Below are 18130 nucleotides of genomic sequence, written 5' to 3'. Positions count from 1 at the left end.
GCAACAAAACATTATATTCTTTATTATAAATCACAATGGCTCACATACATTATTTTTCTCATCAAACACTTGAAACATAAGCAAATTAGCAACTGTTAATTTTAATAAACTAAATCGTTTATCAAATAATCATTTACATCTAATGACTTGCAGTCTGTGTGTGTTTTCAGTCCTGATGCTCATGCTCCTGTCCTGGTATGAGCCAGCGGATGCTCTCTGTTCGCAGGATGGCGTACGTAGTGAAGCCCGTGATGAAGAGGACAGAGAAGACCAGCAGCCAGTCGATGCTCTTCACCGGGACGCTGGGGAGGGGACCGAGACGGTCTTCATCCATCACGTTTCTGTCGGGGACGGTTTCAAACCCTGGAACACAAACAGTTTATCAGAAAATACAGCATGTATATGTAGAGTGGTTTCATTTGTCATGTCAGTCAAAGCCTACAGGCTGAAAACTATTTAGTATGTCACAAACAAAAAATAATAATACCAATTCAGAAAACAAACAGACATGGCATTTAGTTTGTACAGAAGGAATCTATTTTTTGCTGTCCCAAAAAATTACAACGACCGCGGGGGGGCAGTCCAGAGACCAAGAACCACTGAGTGATAATATAAATACAAACACTTGATAAGATATATTTTAGTTTTTTGTAAATCTTTGGGTTAATGTCCACTGAATTTTGTGGGGGAGTCTGAGAAGTCAGGTGTCAGATACTCAGGTGGTGTAGTACTTAAGTCAACCTTCGAAACATGACAAATTAAATAGAAACATCGATTTGAAGGACATCTGATCCAACTGATGAACTTCCTGCTGATTCTTCATTTATTCAGCACCCACAAAATGTTTAAAATTACTGCACATACCGTTTTCTAGCAACAGAAACAAAGCCAGTACACATAGGAATGTCTTAACCCCTGTCCCTGAGAACAAGTGGATTTACCTTACTGTTAAAATTATCATTAGTATTTTACTAACAGGTAGTGACTAATCAAGACTACATCCGCAGAGAGTGAGGAATCCAAAGAAAGCTGAACTTGCCATCAATGGACAAGTGAACGAATTTCTGACTGCCTTTAGAATCTTTTATGGTGCAGTCTTGAACATAAAAACGCCATTATTTCGGACTGTTTGTACTCAGTTTGTACCTGTCTGGTTAGCGATGAAGGAGGTCAGCGTCTCCAGCGTTCTGTCAGTGTGGTTGAAGCGAGCCATGGGCTTGGCCCCCTGGAACAGCAGGATGTTGGGCACTGCCACGGTCCCAAACCTCGTGGAGAGGCTGGTGGAAGATGGACACGAAAAGTAAAAAATTACGATTCAGTTTTAGATATTTACCTGAGTTGCTTATATAAAAAATGCCCTTAATAAACATTATAATGTTCAGTTTTGGTTGAGACTCTTTCAAAAGGGTGTTGATTGAACTGTGGTGATTTTTGAGGCTGTAGTTAGTAGTGATGCTGTGTTGATCTGCATTATATTCAAGTGTGTTTCTAATGTTTTTCACATACATTTACATACACGAGGGGTAACAGAATGTTACAAACACCTTTCAATGTAACACAATCCAACACACCACCAATAAATAAATATTATCATACAATGGAATCAAACATCTGTCACAGTCTCAACAAAAACTGAACATTTTAAGCTTTACAAAGTTTGGATTTTCCTGGTATCTCAATGTGTCTCGGTTACCTTTGTTTTCATTAGTTTAACATTGCTATATTTTAGGGGATCACAAGCCAAAAAGGTTGGGAAGCACTGGTCTAAGGTTACAGACAGTTTTTGGTTAACATAAAGTTGCTTTAAGTAAGATTGTTAACGATTATTAATTATTTTACAGTTTGTGTTTTTGCTCACATGCACGCAAACACACATACATACATACTTTAAATTTCTCAACACTGGGTAACCATTTTGATGGATCCCTAATATAATTAGCAAGTCTACTAGTTGCTTGAGTTATATAGTTATTCTACCAGATACAGGTTGATGTTACCCAAGCCACAGACCACAAAGGGTAATAGTAATCAGAAATCCCTTAATGCGCCTTTAAAGTGGGCTTTTACAGAGGGAGGGATGATACACATTAAAACCAGAAAACATGACCATTCACCTGCTGTGCTGCGAGGCATCCAGTGCCAGGAAGTGCATGCTGGGAAAGACTCGGGGCAGGGCGTTGAAGTGAGGTGCCAGGCTGGCTGAGAACTGGCACCAGGCGGTGAAGAACAGCACCACAGAGCACTCTGTGCTGTTAGCATTCAGGAACTCCATCAGGTCCTGAGAGAAATGAGGAACAAAGACAAACTGAAGGACGGACTCCTCTCCATTTATTTGAGGAATAAAAACAGACTGACTGTGTTTCATGGGAATTATCAGCATAGTCAGATCATGTCTTTTACAAAGTAGGTGGCTAGACTACAAATTCTGTTTCACTCCTACAGTAGGTTTTAAGAAAAAAAGATTCCAGAAAAGCTGATATGAAACACAAAGACAGGTGAAACAAATAATATTTTGCCCTTTTTCCAGAACGCGTGAATTTTGTCTCTGTGCATTGCTGTGATTCATGTTCATATTTTATTTGCAAATGAGTTTTCAAACTCCGGTTTGTTAGTATTAATATAGTGTTTGACAAAGGATACAATTACCTCTGCTGAGGCAGTTGTTCTTGCCCGCTAAAGTAGTTTGTTTGTCTTGTCAAAAGCATATCAGCAGATCAAACACTTACTAACAGGTTTCCATTAAATTTGATGAACAGGTAAGCCTGGTAGGATTTAAAACCTAACTGATATATTGGTCATTATTAGCTTAACACCTACAGTCTTGGGTCTGTTACAATGAAGCAAAATTTGATTTTTACTAGGGTTTGCACAACAATACACAACTGGATTTCTAAGTTTTATAATAGGCTACCAATATTATGGATGAATAATTATGAAAATGATGGCCAATTTAAATGTGTTAAGCACTAACTTGTCTTAAATGTAAGAAGAAATTTAGGAAATAGCATTCAGATGTTAACAGTGTTCATGGCACTCCTCAATCAGTGAGCCTCAGAGGGCAGCATGAATACCTGTGAAGCGTTGAGGACCTGCACAGTGAAATTGTCCATTCCTGTGATGTTCCTCTTATCACAGTTCACCTTGTACGTTTTGGCGGCCTCTGTGGCGTTCTGCTCCTCAGTTGGCGTGATGTCTGCATGCACTATGTCAAGAGTGACCTGGAGGTAAACGTCCAAGAAAAAGTCAACTTCTGCACTATTGCTGCTACTACTACTGCACTCATCACTGTGTTTATTTTAACTGCTATTAGCTGAGGCATGCTTCTATAAAATCAGGTTTCAAAATATAATCTAAACTAGGGCTACAACTAAATTATTTTCATTACTTCATTAATTTGTATTCATTACTCTTCATTACTTCGATTCATTGATTAGTCGTTTGGTTTATAATATTGCAGTATATTATAGCAATATTCTGATTTCCTAATGCCCATGGTGACGTCTTCAAATATCTTGTTTTGCCCAACAAGAAGTCAAAGAACCAAATATATTAAATTTACTATCACAAAATTTAAAGAAAAGCAGCAAATCCTCACATTGGAGAAGCTGTAACCAGAGAATGATTGGTGTTTTTGCTTCAAAAATTACTCAAATGATTTATCAAAGTAGTTGCAGATTGTAATTAATTAATTTTCTGTTGATCAATTAATTAATTAATTAATCATTTCAGCTCAAATATAAACCCAGACAAAGATTAAGGCGGCAGTTGTGCATGATTTTAGCTTCTGACTATGTTTTTTTGGTCAGGGTTAACTGATTTCATTATCAGAGGATGTCAAGTGACTTAAAAAATTCTAAAAATATAAAGAAGCAAAATCAAGAAAAATAAAAATAGCAACTACATGAGGAAAATAATATTTCATTTATACAATTAATATTGCATATTGATTGATATTGATTGACTTCCCCAAAATGAACTTGCTACCACCCCCCACTTGATTATTTATTTATTTATTTTTTTTTATTTTTTTTTTTAAATCAGGCTGTCCTGTTTGTTACCTGTTTTTTTTTTTTTTGTTTTTTTGTTTTTTTTACAGTGCTCGGTAGTGGTATCAATAATTCTTGAGTAACCTGCTGTGATGATTCAGAGCTCTTCTCCTCCAGAGACGCTCCTTTAGCAGCCAGAGCAGGTGAACCACACTGGGCACTGTTCTCATCACAAGGCGGGGAGAAGCCTGACTGGAAGTCTTTCACATTTTTGGGGAAGAGGGACTCGATGTCAGATGGATCAATGGGAGTTTCAGTACCCATCACAGCATCTGCGATCTCAGCTGTCTTGAACTGCCTCTTCGGCAGAGAGTCCAGGTCTTCTGACTCCACAAACTTTGGGCTGTTTTCCAAGTCGGACACTGCATCCTCTGACAGCATGTCATCCAGTGACTCATCATTCTCTGAAAAAAGTAAATTATAGACCAAGCTCAGTACAAAAGACATTTCTCTCTCAGCTGCCCTTTCTGTTTTCCTTTTGATGGTGTAAGCCAATCTGCTAAAGATAAGCTTTTTGGCAGTTTCTCCGAAGATTATCTCTTAGTTCAGCTCTCTTTTACTTTACTTACAATTAACTTCCCATGAAAATTTCACTGAGTTTTCAACTGAATTGAGTGAGTGAGTCTTTTTACTAAAGGTAAGTCTTCCATTAAAGGAAGGTGCACTGAAAGGGTATAGCGTGGTTCCAAGACTTCTAAATCACAACGCTTATCTCAGATTCAAATAGAATGAATGAAGTGAAATGAAATATCAATTCGGTCTGATTATTAGGCTAGAACAGTTCAATAAGTCATATATTCAGTTGCCAGTTGATAAAGTACACCTAGATAAAACTAATGCAGTCTAATACAAAGGTCCTGCAACAAATTCTACCTTCATGAAGGTTACAGTGTTCAGTTTTTTGTTGTTTAAGAGGTGTTTTTAACATGATCTAAGTAGTGTTAGCTCTAGCTATGTCCTGTCCAATAAAATTAAAGTCAGCCTAAACTAACTTCTTGCTTTTCCTTGCAAGTATATTTACATGTGCTGTTATTTACCGTGAGTGTATCACTAGCTTTCAACAAAAATCCTATGTCACATTATAAGGTAACGTTATTTATACACGTTTGATTAGGAGTGTAACGTTACAGCATCTCTATTTAATAACAATAATCTTAACTCATTTGAAGAAATGAACCTTGTCCTTTTGGTTTGACTGGCACCTTGTTAACAACGTGGACACCACATTGAGACAACTAGCTGCTTGACATTAAAGGCAATGATAAGTTAGTGTAATAACCAGTTAGCTGTAAATTAACATGGACGTTAACGGTCAGTGTGTTTTGCTAGCACTGTTTAGCTAACAAGCTGCCGTCAGTCTCTTACCTTGTGCAGTCACAAGCGAAAACCTTGAAACATCAGAATGACACATTATAAATAATAAAACACACAAGATGTGAAGTTTGTTTAAAATCCCCGTCATATTTTTTTTTCAAATTTAGCTGGACACAAATTATGAACTGTTTTCAAGACATTGTGAGATGTTAGGTGATGGTGTCCGGCTCATAGGAAATAATCTTTTGAGCTGTGGCGGAAGGAAATAAACGCTACACCTCCGAATTCTGCATCCGGACATTAAAGCGACTTCCGGAAAGACCAGAATTTACTTTATGTTGCCAAAAATAATTGGTGTTGTGTTTTTTAGATTTTCGAGGAATTACACGGATATTTGCTGCATTTTTCTCTGTAATAAAACTGGACAGAAAAAGAACAAAATATTAGAATAATTGATATTTAACTCAATGATACTCAAAGCATAACGTCAAATGACCTGTATTGATTTTCAGGCAGAAATAGTACTGACTTGGGTAATTACATGTATTCTTGTGTATTTATTTATATTATATTTACGTTTGGTGTTGGTTTTATGAAAATATTGTTACATTATATGGTCCTGGTCCCATCCAGAGTTGGTGTCCTCCAACTAATTACCTACAGCAGAAAAAGTATAACAGGTAGCTTTGTGCTTTCAGGGGTTGTTAGTGTTGGTGTATCTCTCTTGGTGTCATGTGTGGAAGACAGCAAATTCCACTACTGGTGCATTTCATTTGAACCCTGTCTCATCTTTCTCTGCAAATGTGCACAGTGGTGGACACTGGTTGACATGATGCAAAGATATATTTATGTATAAGTAAAATATATTATTATTATCATAATTATTATTCCTAGTAGAAGTAGTATATTCCACTGGGAATGCTGGTTCCCACTGTAGGGCACACTGCAACTCTCAAACTGCTCCTCTCCTGGAATGAAGCTGCTCCTCCTGCTCTAAGAAACTCTCAAAGTCTATGCAGCTCAGACATTTGTCCTTCCCTCCCCTTTCACAGATCTAACAATTTACAGATGGGCGTAAACCATAACACCATGTGATGAAATGTAAGAGCTGAAAAGCCCATACACTGCAGATCAGTGAACGGCCATCAAGGAAATGAGCACAGCTTTTATCTGGAAACAGAAAGTGAAACGTATAACGTATGTTCACTGTCGTCTAGAGGAGAAATGGCACAGCAAGGGATTCAGCTGGATCAAGAAAAACTAAGCTGTTCAATCTGTCTGGATCTTCTAAAGGATCCGGTGACTATTCCCTGTGGGCACAGCTACTGCATGAGCTGTATTAAAGACTGCTGGGATGAGGAGAATGAGAAGAAGAAAACACACAGTTGCCCTCAGTGCAGGCAGAGCTTCACACCGAGGCCTGTCCTGGTGAAAAGTACCATGTTAGCAGAGTTAGTGGATGAACTGAAGAAAGTAGGACTTCAAGCTGCTTCACCTGATCATTCCTATGCAGGACCTGGAGACGTGGCCTGTGATTACTGCTCTGGGATGAAGCTGAAAGCCTTAAAGTCTTGTCTGGTGTGTCTGACCTCTTACTGTGAGCAACACCTCCAGCCTCACTATGCTGTAGCTGCATTAAAGAAACATAAGCTGGTTGAAGCCACTTTAAAACTTCATGAGAACATCTGCTCTCGCCATGACGAAGTGATGAAGATTTTCTGCCGCACTGATCAGCAGTGCATCTGTTATCTCTGCTCCATGGATGATCACATAGGCCACGACACAGTCTCCGCTGCAGCAGAAAGGGCTGAGAGGCAGACGGAGCTCGGGGTGAGTCAGCAAAAAATCCAAGAGAGAATACAGGACAGAGAGAAAGACCTCAAGGTGCTTCAGCAGAAGATGGAGGCTATCAATCTTTCTGCTGATGAAGCAGTGAGGGACAGTGAGAAGATCTTCACTGAGTTGATCCGTCTCATTGAGAAAAGAAGCTCTGAAGTGAAGCAGCAGATCAGATCCCAGCAGAAAACTGAAGTGAGTCGAGCTAAAGAGCTTGAGGAGAAGCTGCACCAGGAGCTCACTGAGCTGCGGAGGAAAGACACTGAGCTGGAGAAGCTCTCACGCACAGAGGATCACCTCCATTTCCTAAACAATTACCCCTCCCTGTCACGTCTAAGTGGATCTGAAGACTTACCCAGCATTGATGTCCATCCTCTATGCTCTTTTAAGGATGTGACAGCGGCTGTGTTAGAGGCCAGAGATAAAGTGCAAGCTGTTCTGAGTGAGGAGTGGGCAAAGATCTCCCTGGCTGTGACTGAAGTGGATGTTTTACCGCCTCAAGCAGAGCCCAGGACCAGAGCAGACTTTTTGAAATATTCTTGTCAAATCACACTGGATCCAAATACAGCAAACACACGATTGTCATTGTGTGAAAGAAACCGAAAAGCAACATTAATGGCAGGAGACCAGTTATATTTGGATCACCCAGACAGATTTCTTAAATGGTGGCAGGTCCTGAGTAGAGAGGGTCTGACTGGACGTTGTTACTGGGAGGTGAAGTGGAGCAGGAGAGTTAATATAGCAGTTGCATACAAGGATATTAGCAGAACAGGGGCCTTAAATGAATGTGGATTTGGACATAATGACAAATCTTGGTCTTTAGAATGTAACAGTTATAGTTATACATTTAGACATAACAATATTGTTATTTCCATCTCAGGCCCTCAGACCTCCAGAATAGGGGTTTACCTGGATCATAGGGCAGGTACTCTGTCTTTCTACAACATCTCTGAAACCATGACTCTCCTCCACAGAGTCCAGACCACGTTCACTCAGCCTCTCTATCCTGGATTTTGGCTTCCACAAAGTGCTGGAGACAGTGCTGAGTTGTGTAACCTCAAGTAAACAGGAGTTTAAAGAGTGATTCATCTGTGGTGTTGTACAGTATACTGTATGTTGAGGTGTGTCTGCACTGCAGAGATCAAACATAGTGGGTGGCATTGTGATGTTTCTTCTTGGATTTTATGATATTTTGTTTGTGTGACAGCAACTGATGAAATGGTGAGATAAAAAACAAATAATAATTTCTCTTTTTATTTGCTAGATAGTGATAAAATGATCTTGTTTGTTGAAATTTGATTCCAATGTTATATTTACTAAACATTTTCATTATATAGGCTACTATGCATGGAAAATATTGCATGTGCAAAATGTGAAATTAAAAATCAGTTTTTGTCCTACTTAAAATTGAATTTGGTTATTATATAAATGGGCTTAATTATGTAAAAAAAAACTACAAAATAAATAAAACAGTCATGTATATACAAATTTATGAATCTATTTGGATTTGTGATCATCTGCCAAATGAATGTAATATAATGTAAACAAAAAAAAGAAGGTAATTTTAGTTGTACCATATCTTCAGGAACATAATTTGTATAATTTAATGTTACTTTTTTGTACTCTACATACTACTATCTGTACTGCATACTGTTGTAATGATATTACAAAATCAGAATATTAACAAGTAAGTAACATTTTTTATGAAAAATGAATATTCAAAACCCTACAAATAAAAAAATATAAATAAATAGTTGACTTTTCACCATTTTAACAGCAAACCTCTATTCTTAAAAAAGAATCGCACTGACGAAACGATCTATATTCTGTTTCACACAGTTGTGTCAGTTTCACACAAATAATCTGTTGTTTTCCTACTAAATTTCTTTCCATTCAATCAGTTTTCAAGATATCTGAATATCAATAGACTGATGAAGGCAATCAAATAACTTCCACTTTATGGTGGAGGTGAAGGGTAATTTCACCAGAAAAAGCACAATCCTGAAATAATTTTAAATATGTGAACTTTTGACTCATATTTGAAAACATTTTCAGGACAATATTTCAGCAGAATTTGTTACTTTCAGATTTATTACACAACTTTTGAACATTCCACAACAATCATGCAGGAATAAAATGGGAATAATACAAAGCTTTACAGGCTTCGCCAATCACACTGTAGGAATAACTGGGCTTCACGTCTTCTCAAAAACACTCAAAATGTGAGGTAATATTTTTTGAAATCATTATCTACAGACAACAGACCACGTGTTGATTTAATGCTGAGACTGTGAGAGAGAAAAATCACTCAAAAAACAAAAATGGAAAAAGCAACATAAACTTTCAATTCCTGTGCTTTGTGTCAGCACTGATTTAATTGAAATATTAAAGCTTAAAATTACAGGAATGTCAATAAATTAATCTTGTTGTTAAATCTATTTTAGTTAATCCACCTTCCATTATCATTCCTTAACCCTTCTGTGACATCCTCCTTAGAGGCTCACGATCCAAACTGTCAGTGCCTTCCATCAAGTAAAAAAAATTAAGGAAGGAAATTTGTAACATATAGGTTCTTACACCTTGTCCATACATTTAACAAAGTATTTTAGATAAGAACTCAAAGCTACATAGTGAAACAGATGTACACTCTCCTTCAGAGTGCTCCGAGATTACACCTAAAATGCTGGCAAATACATCAGTCATCACACTGTTATCATTTCAAGGTCTTTGATGTTTACCATTTAGAATAAGTCTGTTAACAGTGCAGAAAGCCAAATATCTGAGATAATATGACACAGAATTGTTGTGATGTTCAGGCAGTCCTATGGAGAAGGAAGTCCTGCTTAAAATTCTTACCCGAATCTTAACCATGTCAAACACTTAGTTAACCCGAGTCATCTCTAATCCTAGTCTAAACATACCATCAGATGGCATTTAGAAGTCCCACTCCCCCTGTCCTAGCTGGCCTCTGTTCCATTAACATTTGTAACTCAATGGGTTTTCTTTCATCAGTATTTATAAAAAGCTCAAACATGTTCCCGGGGTTTTCTGTCCATATTCTAAGCTAAATGAATATCTACTACTATTGTACTAGATAGTAAACTTTGTACAACTCTTAATATTAATTGAGACAACTGAACAAGTGCTAAGAACGGGTTTGTTAGCATTTAACAACAACAACAATAACAACATATCCCACTGAAGAAGGTGGAACCGAAACTTCTGTGTTCTGTTCCAGAGGTAAGAAAACCTCAAGCAGAATCCCATTTGTAGTAACACAAAGTATTAAAGATAGAGACCTTGCAACACAACCTTGCTCAACAGGATGTGGTTCACTCCATATGTCTAGATAATTTATATTTTTTAAACAATCTAATATTATTGTTTATTAGTTCTGTTTTTAGCTGCCTTTACCAAAAACCATTTCCCACAAGCCCAAGACCTTGGTGGGAATTCCCATTTATCTTAGAGTATGGAACAAGAACCACTGATGAAAGAAACCTTCAGTGAGAGATTGCATGGATTTATAGAAGTTAGTGGTAGAGAGGCTAGCCACTGTTCCACTAGCACACTGTCAAAGCCTCACGGGAGCTGTAGCTGTTGACAAAAGAATCGTTTTTTTTAAGATTGTTAAAAGAAAAGAGTAGATACTCAGTTAGCCAAGAATATGGACCAAAAAAACCCAAAAGATGTTTCAGCTTTTCACAGCAGACATTTTGACTTGTCATAGAAGGAGAAGCACAGGTGTTACTAGTTACATTAACGGTCTATTCAAAGTGTCCCAGTAATCCGTGACAGTGTGACAGTGAGCCAGCATGCACAACCCTGAATCTGATGCAGCTAAATGGAATTGAGCCATCATTCATTTTATTATTTACACCTGTGCTTTTCCTACTGTGACATGTCAAATTGTCTCCTGTGAAAAAGCTAACAGTGCATCCTGCCAGCATGTTTATCCCATCAGGCTCCACCTCACCATCTGCATCTAAAGCCAAAACAAAACACAAACTTCAGAACGTGAGACAGCCAGGCATCATGCCAGCCATAAGCTCAACAAAACATTATCAGTTAAAACATGGCTACATAAGAGTTGTATATAAAAAGAGAACTACTTTCAAAGTAGAATAATAGATGGATATAAATACAATGAAATGTAAGGAACTAAGTTTACACCATCAATGTATAGCAATTTACAATGCATTCAAGAAACTGACATTTTAATCTCTTCAGATGTGACAATTTAAAGGTTTTTTACTAATCCAAACAAACATACTATCTTTTATGGGATAGTGGTCTCCAAGTGCTTTTTTGTTTACATTTTACACAGTAACTTTTATGCTAAGTTTATTTTGTGAGATGTTGGAATATTGTTAAAATCAAATAGCATAAATGCCTACAGTTAGATAACATCATATTCTTTGGTAAAGGAGGGTGAAAAGGATGTTCGTATGTGACATTTCAGTAACCTCTGTTAACACCACACACATCAACAAAACAAGTGACAGAAGGCCTTGTACACAAGTATAAAAATACAACCATAATAAAAAGTGATAGTATCAAAGTTTTCACCGAACAATACATACAACAGATTATTGCACCAAATGTAACTATTTTAAATTTTGTCACGTGAGACAGCAACTCAGTGAAGCTATACTATTTCTCCACTCTCATGATTTGAAATGTGAATAATACAAAAAACTGAACGTTCATCAGGGAGAGATTTAAGACTTCAATATCAAATAATAAAAACTTGAATACACTACAGTGACAAGTAGCCAAATATCAGTTATTTTGGATCAAAATAATATTTGACTATGTGTGATCGACTCCATTTACGGTGCATTAAGCATGTTGTGAAATGACAAATATTAAACAAATAAAACTACTGCATCTTTCATTTCTGTCTTAAGCCTGTTTGAACAAAATTATTTTACATTAGCATTTCACGAAAAAACACCAGCTTCCCCAACAGTCAGGTTCAAGTGTTCTGCAGGGCTATGGTAATGTACCTAAAACAACATAATAAATAGCAACATAGAAAACAGACATGATTTGTTTGCCATTGTTGAACTCAACTTGATAAGCCATACCATTACTTTACGATGTAGAAATTAGAACATCAATACATAATTCTTAAATTCTTACACCTTTGTGTGATCTTTGTAAACAAATGAGACCATGATTGAGATGATTTGTAGTCTGTCTCACACCTGTGATAGTGGTTGTAAGTCCTCCATAAGGTTCTACAAATGTGGCTATTATTTGTTCTTTTCTCTTCAGATTTATTTAAGGCCATGAATGTGATGGAAGTGATTTTTTCATTGCCTGTTCACTCCTTCCCTCTGCTTCTGATACAACCCAAATATAACCTGGTGCTTCACAGTGTAAAAACGCAGAGAAGAGGCCAGCAGTGGCTGACAGTCTTCTCAGTGATGGTCTCATCTGTTTATGATGCTCATGATTCAGCATTAAAAAGCAAATTAAAACATGTATATTAACTTTTTTTTTTATCTGTGAGCAAGAATACAAATGAGATATTTGACGATTTAGTTGGGTAAATGTCTGTCACACAAATATCACATTAAAGAAATGTTTTTTTAAAAGATAGTTTGTGTAAAAAAATTTAGAACTACAATGTAAACTGCCATATTAATCATAGTCAGTGCATTCAGCAACACATTCATGTTACAGATTAGATGATATTTTGAATATCAATCTGCTCATTCTTTTGAGACAAATGTAACATTACTGCAAAATATATCTTTATTTGTACTTGAAAGTATCCTTGTTTACACCAAATAATGCAACAAGTGGTTTTGATGGATAACACAAAAGAAACATAGTAATTCTTTGGGTGACAGACTTCCCCTAAAATGTGACAAGACAATATTACAAGGTGTCCCTTTTAAAGTAATCAAATGTACTCTCTCTCTCTCGCTCTCCATAAATATATAGATATATAAATATCTATATATGTATGTATTAAAACAGTCACAAAGGCACAAAACTGACCTGATTAGGCCAGATTTTGTTGTAGGAGTTGGGACATTAAAACAAAAATCTAAAATTTTGGTCAGATTTGATGCTAACCACAAAATCAACTTTAGAAATAATGCCAAGAGACATTATAGGATGACAAGATGAGGGCTGGGTGTCGCGATTCATTACTTTTTGAGAACTGAACAAAATGTAGCTGTCTGTCTGTAGCAACGAGAATCAAAAACTGTTAGGTATCAAAAGTTGCAATTACTACTTTTTCTTTGATCAGATATTTCCTGATTTAAATCAAAATGTTGCTATTTTAAGGCCGTATTTAATTTAAGCAAAGTTCTTCTTCAGCTGCTTTGTGTTGAGACCAAATTAAACATGAATGATTTTGAGGTATTTAAACTTTTTCAATGACACCTGCAAGCTGACAAAAACCGGAGTAGAGAAATCATTTCCACCAGGAGTCATCAAATATCCCATTTCTACAGTGACACCACCAGCGAGCAGGGGTTTTGAACTGTCTAGTCGCAGAGATGAACTAGCTCAAACGCTACTGTAATGAAGAGCGATCCAGTACCAAGCAGAACATACAAACACTGTTCATCCAAACAACAAGGCAACCACTGTCCACATTAACCAATTTTTAGCAGGTTATAAGAAAAGCAGGAGGTGATCTGAGTTGCTGGCAATGTTTATGCATTTTCTTAGTTTTATACTTTTAGTAAAAAAAACTTAACATGTGTAATATAACAGTGTTATTTCTCACAACAATCTGTAAGTTGACTCCATTGCTTTGATGACATTTGCATGCAAAAAATATGAAGGCATTTCGCAAGGTGACATTTAGAGAGTGAACAGTAAGTCATTATTAGCAGGAGTCATGTTTTTTAGTCTTGATTCTGGAGCCGAGTGGAAAAAGTTGGATTAATTGGATTTCAGTTTTGGGGTGCTGTTAGGCTGGAGGATTATCTGTATGTCTATCTTTGAAGTGCCTCTGAATCTTCTGAAAAGCAGACACTCAAATAAAGAGTTTGAATCCAGAGTGAGATGCCTCCCATTTTACAAATGTGACACTTAAAAGGTGATGCATATAGCATTTAGATTTTTAAATGAAAGACCACATTTCCAAAAAACCTTCCTGTTGCAAAGACAATGTTGCTCCTTGTCCCTCTCTTTCCTCCTTTCTTGCTTTACATGTGTTTGTTTAAAGAGCAAGAACAGGAGCGAATATCCAACGACATTAGCTAATATGAACTTCAAACTGTACTGTGATGAAAATACAAAGTAAAAATTGACTGTAAAGCAGCCCAACAGATTTCACACAATTGTGGCTATCAATCTTCTCATGTTTGTCTCCTTTGTTTACAGTGATTAAACATTTTTAAAAGAATGTTTTGATCATTCAATTGTGTTAAAACTCTACATGAAGCACACTGAAAATTAAACTTGTCATGACTTACCACTACAGTTGTTAGTAAGATAAAAGCTTGCTTGCTCAATAAACATCTGGTATGATTTTTTCCCCAAGAAAACAGACACAGCAATGTGTAGTGAACTATGGATCATATCAGGTGGCAGGCACACGGATGACACCAACACGAAGAATAGAAAATCTCCTCCTCTCAGCCTCACAGCAGACTGGGAAAGATTACAATCCCCCCCAGTATCTGGCAGGAAACCTGTACACATGCGTCTCTTATTCAGCTGATGAAGGGTGAGAAGAAAAGGAGCAGAGCCTTTACTCATTCGCTGTCTTCTCTTTGCAGGAAGGTTCACAAAGGATTTCCTTGTGTGGTAGCGGATAGGGGAAAGCCGCCCCGCTACAGGTGCTACCATAAGCCAGTTTGTTGAGGCGAGAGAGGCCCTTGATGCTGCCAGGAGGCCGTCCGGGGCTGACCTTGTACCCCGCCGCTCTGGTTGTACCCAGCGGCCTTCCCGGGCTCGTCTTGAACCCAGCAGCTCTGGTGGTGCCGAGGGGTCGCCCCGTGCTGGTTCTGTATCCGGCTAGCTTGGTGGTTCCCAAAGGCCTCCCGCGTCTGCCTGTCTTCCCAACAGCCTTGTTCTTCTTCTTGCCGTCATCCGCCGCTTGATCAGTGCTTTTAATGCCAGAGATTTTTCCAGGTGAGCGAGGGTCACCCCCAAGCACTTCCTGTCTCTGGCACACCATGGGTTTGTGGCTCTGGGCAGGTAAGACCATGGGGGCCAGCGTCATCTGGAGGGCCGACGGAGGGGGAGGAGGGTAGAACTTGTTGGACTGGGTGGTGCACAGTTCAAAGTGGGAGGCAGGGTGGTGGCCGTCCTCTGCAAGGCATGACGGCCTGCTATTCATGCAGAAGTCACTGCTTGTCACCTGGCGCATCATCTTCTGCTGGGGGTCGGAAATAAGTTGCAATTGTGATATTATCACACACAGATAAAAGTACTATTACAGTTTATTCATTTCATCACTACTGTACACCAGTCTACCTTAGTATTATATTTTAAAATATATTTTATTCTATTTTTTATATATTATATTTTATTTCTATATTTTAACTTCTGCACTATTTATGTCTTTGTCTTAGATTTTCTTAATACATTTTTGTATGAGCATTGTTGGAGGAAACCTGAGAACAAGAATGTCATTGCCTACGACTGCTTCACTGCAACTGTTGTGCATGACAAATAAAGAACTTGAACTTGAACAGATATCTCTGTGTAGAGTCAGTGCTGTTGTCTGGGTAGTATGATGCCAGGTAAAAAATAAAATGGGATGAAACTGGGGCCAGAGGCTAGCCCCTTTGGGGACCGACGGTTCCCATAGAAAAGCTTAGAGAAGAGGCTGTGCGATGTTCTTTATTGGAGGTAAGTTTGACTTGTATTTGCCCAAACACCCAGTTAACTGGTTTGTTTGTTAACCTATGATTGGACAACAAACTTTGGATTGGTTTCCCTCAAACCTGCATTCACAAAACCTGATTTTAATAAGCTCCACACTTAGGGGGGGTACCCCACACACAAGTTTAGTGTACTAATGGTCTTATCTCAGTGTTTAAGTATAGTGCAAAAAGCCCACAAATTAGACAGATTCCATAGCTTCCCAGCAACATTTTCCATTTTAACAGTCAGACAGGTTTTATGAATAGAGTGTAGATGCTGCACAATATTTGGGCACTTTCAAAATAAACCGGTACAGTCAGCAAATTCACTGGAGACATATAAACTTAGGTGTGATCGCACACAACATTTGTTTTCTTTTATCCAAACTTTTTTTTCTGTCTTTTTTTTTTGGATTCACATTTAACTTATTACCACTGAACAAGTGCTTTTTAATAAAAGGTTATTTTCTGAATAGGGGGTTTCGTAACTTGTCACTCTGCCTTGCTGTAGATGTTGGTGTCAGGAATGAGTCAAAAACAATTCTGAATCCAATTCTTGTAACTTTAGGAATGCATGATGTTTTCCTTGCCATTTTTTTGGTTTCATCATGGCGTCTGGACGTGTGCCTGTATGTTGAAGATGCTTTGATCTTGTCTTGAATCCAAGTTCACACCCAGTTTGTTGTGTTATGCTGGGTATTTCCAAGCCTGGGTATCCTAACCCATAAATTGTGTTTTCTTTTGTTGGTTTGTTTTACATTCGTACTCCTCACAAGCTAAAAGTAAAAACATAAAAAGAGGTCAAAGTGTTCAAATGACCTTGTTTTAACTAGACCAAGAAAAAATATTTCATATTTCGAATAAACCATCCCAATTATGAATATATATGTTGTATAAATGTGATGTAGGTTGATAATGGAGACAGTCCCGCTAACAGGCCTGGGTTAAAGACCTTGAGAACAAACATAAACCTTACTAAAATGGTGCTGAAGTGCCTTTGAAGTCAGGGTCAGCTGTAGATGGTGGTCTGCAGCTGACCCTGACCTCTGACCTCCTTATGGAGCAGTGAAAGGACTGCTTTCTCTTTCATTACTAGTATCATATACACAATAACCTAATTACAATTTGTTATCATTGTGACTGTTTACACACATAACTGCTCTTTAATTCCAGCAATACAATGCTCACAGCTAATACGAGGCTATAAATACTTGGAAAAGGCGACGGGAAGGAACAGACTGCTGCTGCTTAGGTTTCTGTCTTCTGCAGAGGACACAGGATGCAAGGAGGTGTGGACTTTACTATCACATACACTACACCGTCTGTAGTAATATTCATTCACAAAAAAATATGCACATGGATTCAACATTTTTGCGTCCAGACGACAAAACCTCCTGCTCCCCTTGTCACTTTGCCCCTGTGTAACGTTACAACACAAACGGCTGAATTTAGCCTCGTTTTGGCCCCGAATAACGGTTTTGTATTGGAGGGTTTCAAATCTTGACTAAAGAGCGGAAAAGTGCGCAGATATCCGATCTGACTGCTTACATCTAAGGACACACAATGAATCTGAATACACCCTCCCGCCACCAACATTAGCGCTAAGGTTACTGTACCTCGATTGTTCGCAGATCTTGGAGCAGAAAGGGTTAAGGAGAAAAATGATCTTTCATCCCTCAAAGCGTTAGGCGATCCATTTTCCCAAATATGTTCGCACAACAGGACATCGGCTAGCTGGCGTTTAATCACCACATCTGGTTGTTTCGGTGTTAACTTAACGAGATGGTTCAGCTGGACGGGTTTTTATTTCCCAGCTCCAGAGGTTTGGATAAGAAACGCAGCCATTTTCCATTAAAAATTAATAAGACCGGAGCGCAGTCTGAGCATGCGCAGAGCACAAACGGGTTTTTCTCCTTCCCCTCCTGAACCACGTTTGACATCCAAACGCTGTTTTCACTTTAAAATCCAGAAAACGGTTTATTTGCATCTAACAAGCGGTAATAAAGATGCAAAAACCTGCTTCATTTTTTAATGTTATTGTCCTGAAATTGAGCCACAATCCAGTTTCAAAGCTTACAAAACAGCACA

At 38.0% G+C, this 18130-nt stretch overlaps 3 protein-coding genes across 5 annotated transcripts; 1 reads left to right on the top strand and 2 right to left on the bottom strand.

Moving 5' to 3' along the window:
• Window positions 1–6: 6 nt before the first annotated feature.
• On the bottom strand, window positions 7–5615 carry txndc15 (thioredoxin domain containing 15). Of its 2 annotated transcripts, none has more exons than XM_044222726.1 (6): window positions 5412–5615; window positions 4131–4450; window positions 3072–3218; window positions 2115–2278; window positions 1147–1277; window positions 7–363 (listed from the first exon to the last, which is right to left on the bottom strand). In XM_044222726.1, the coding sequence occupies exons 1-6, from the start codon at window positions 5506–5508 to the stop codon at window positions 167–169; spliced, it is 1056 nt and encodes a 351-aa protein (XP_044078661.1). In that variant the 5' UTR covers window positions 5509–5615; the 3' UTR covers window positions 7–166. The 2 variants fall into 2 exon arrangements, with proteins under 2 accessions (XP_044078661.1, XP_044078663.1); XM_044222728.1 differs by having other exon boundaries at window positions 3141–3218; window positions 5412–5602.
• An 885-nt stretch (window positions 5616–6500) lies between these two features.
• Window positions 6501–8952, top strand: LOC122888357 (tripartite motif-containing protein 16-like). Its single transcript, XM_044222725.1, has one exon. The coding sequence runs from the start codon at window positions 6585–6587 to the stop codon at window positions 8259–8261; it is 1677 nt and encodes a 558-aa protein (XP_044078660.1). The 5' UTR covers window positions 6501–6584; the 3' UTR covers window positions 8262–8952.
• Window positions 8953–9258: 306 nt separating this feature from the next.
• Window positions 9259–17916, bottom strand: lg14h5orf24 (linkage group 14 C5orf24 homolog). 2 transcript variants are annotated; one of them, XM_044222730.1, is made up of 2 exons: window positions 17659–17916; window positions 9259–15552 (listed from the first exon to the last, which is right to left on the bottom strand). In XM_044222730.1, the coding sequence occupies exon 2, from the start codon at window positions 15544–15546 to the stop codon at window positions 14923–14925; it is 624 nt and encodes a 207-aa protein (XP_044078665.1). In that variant the 5' UTR covers window positions 15547–15552; window positions 17659–17916; the 3' UTR covers window positions 9259–14922. The 2 variants fall into 2 exon arrangements, with proteins under 2 accessions (XP_044078665.1, XP_044078666.1); XM_044222731.1 differs by having other exon boundaries at window positions 9259–15549.
• Window positions 17917–18130: the final 214 nt, after the last annotated feature.

The sequence above is a fragment of the Siniperca chuatsi genome, linkage group LG14, assembly GCF_020085105.1.
Source record: "Siniperca chuatsi isolate FFG_IHB_CAS linkage group LG14, ASM2008510v1, whole genome shotgun sequence".
Lineage (NCBI taxonomy): Eukaryota > Metazoa > Chordata > Actinopteri > Centrarchiformes > Sinipercidae > Siniperca > Siniperca chuatsi.
The sequence above is the reverse complement of the archived record's forward strand: the minus strand, read 5'-3'. Positions and strand labels throughout refer to the sequence as shown.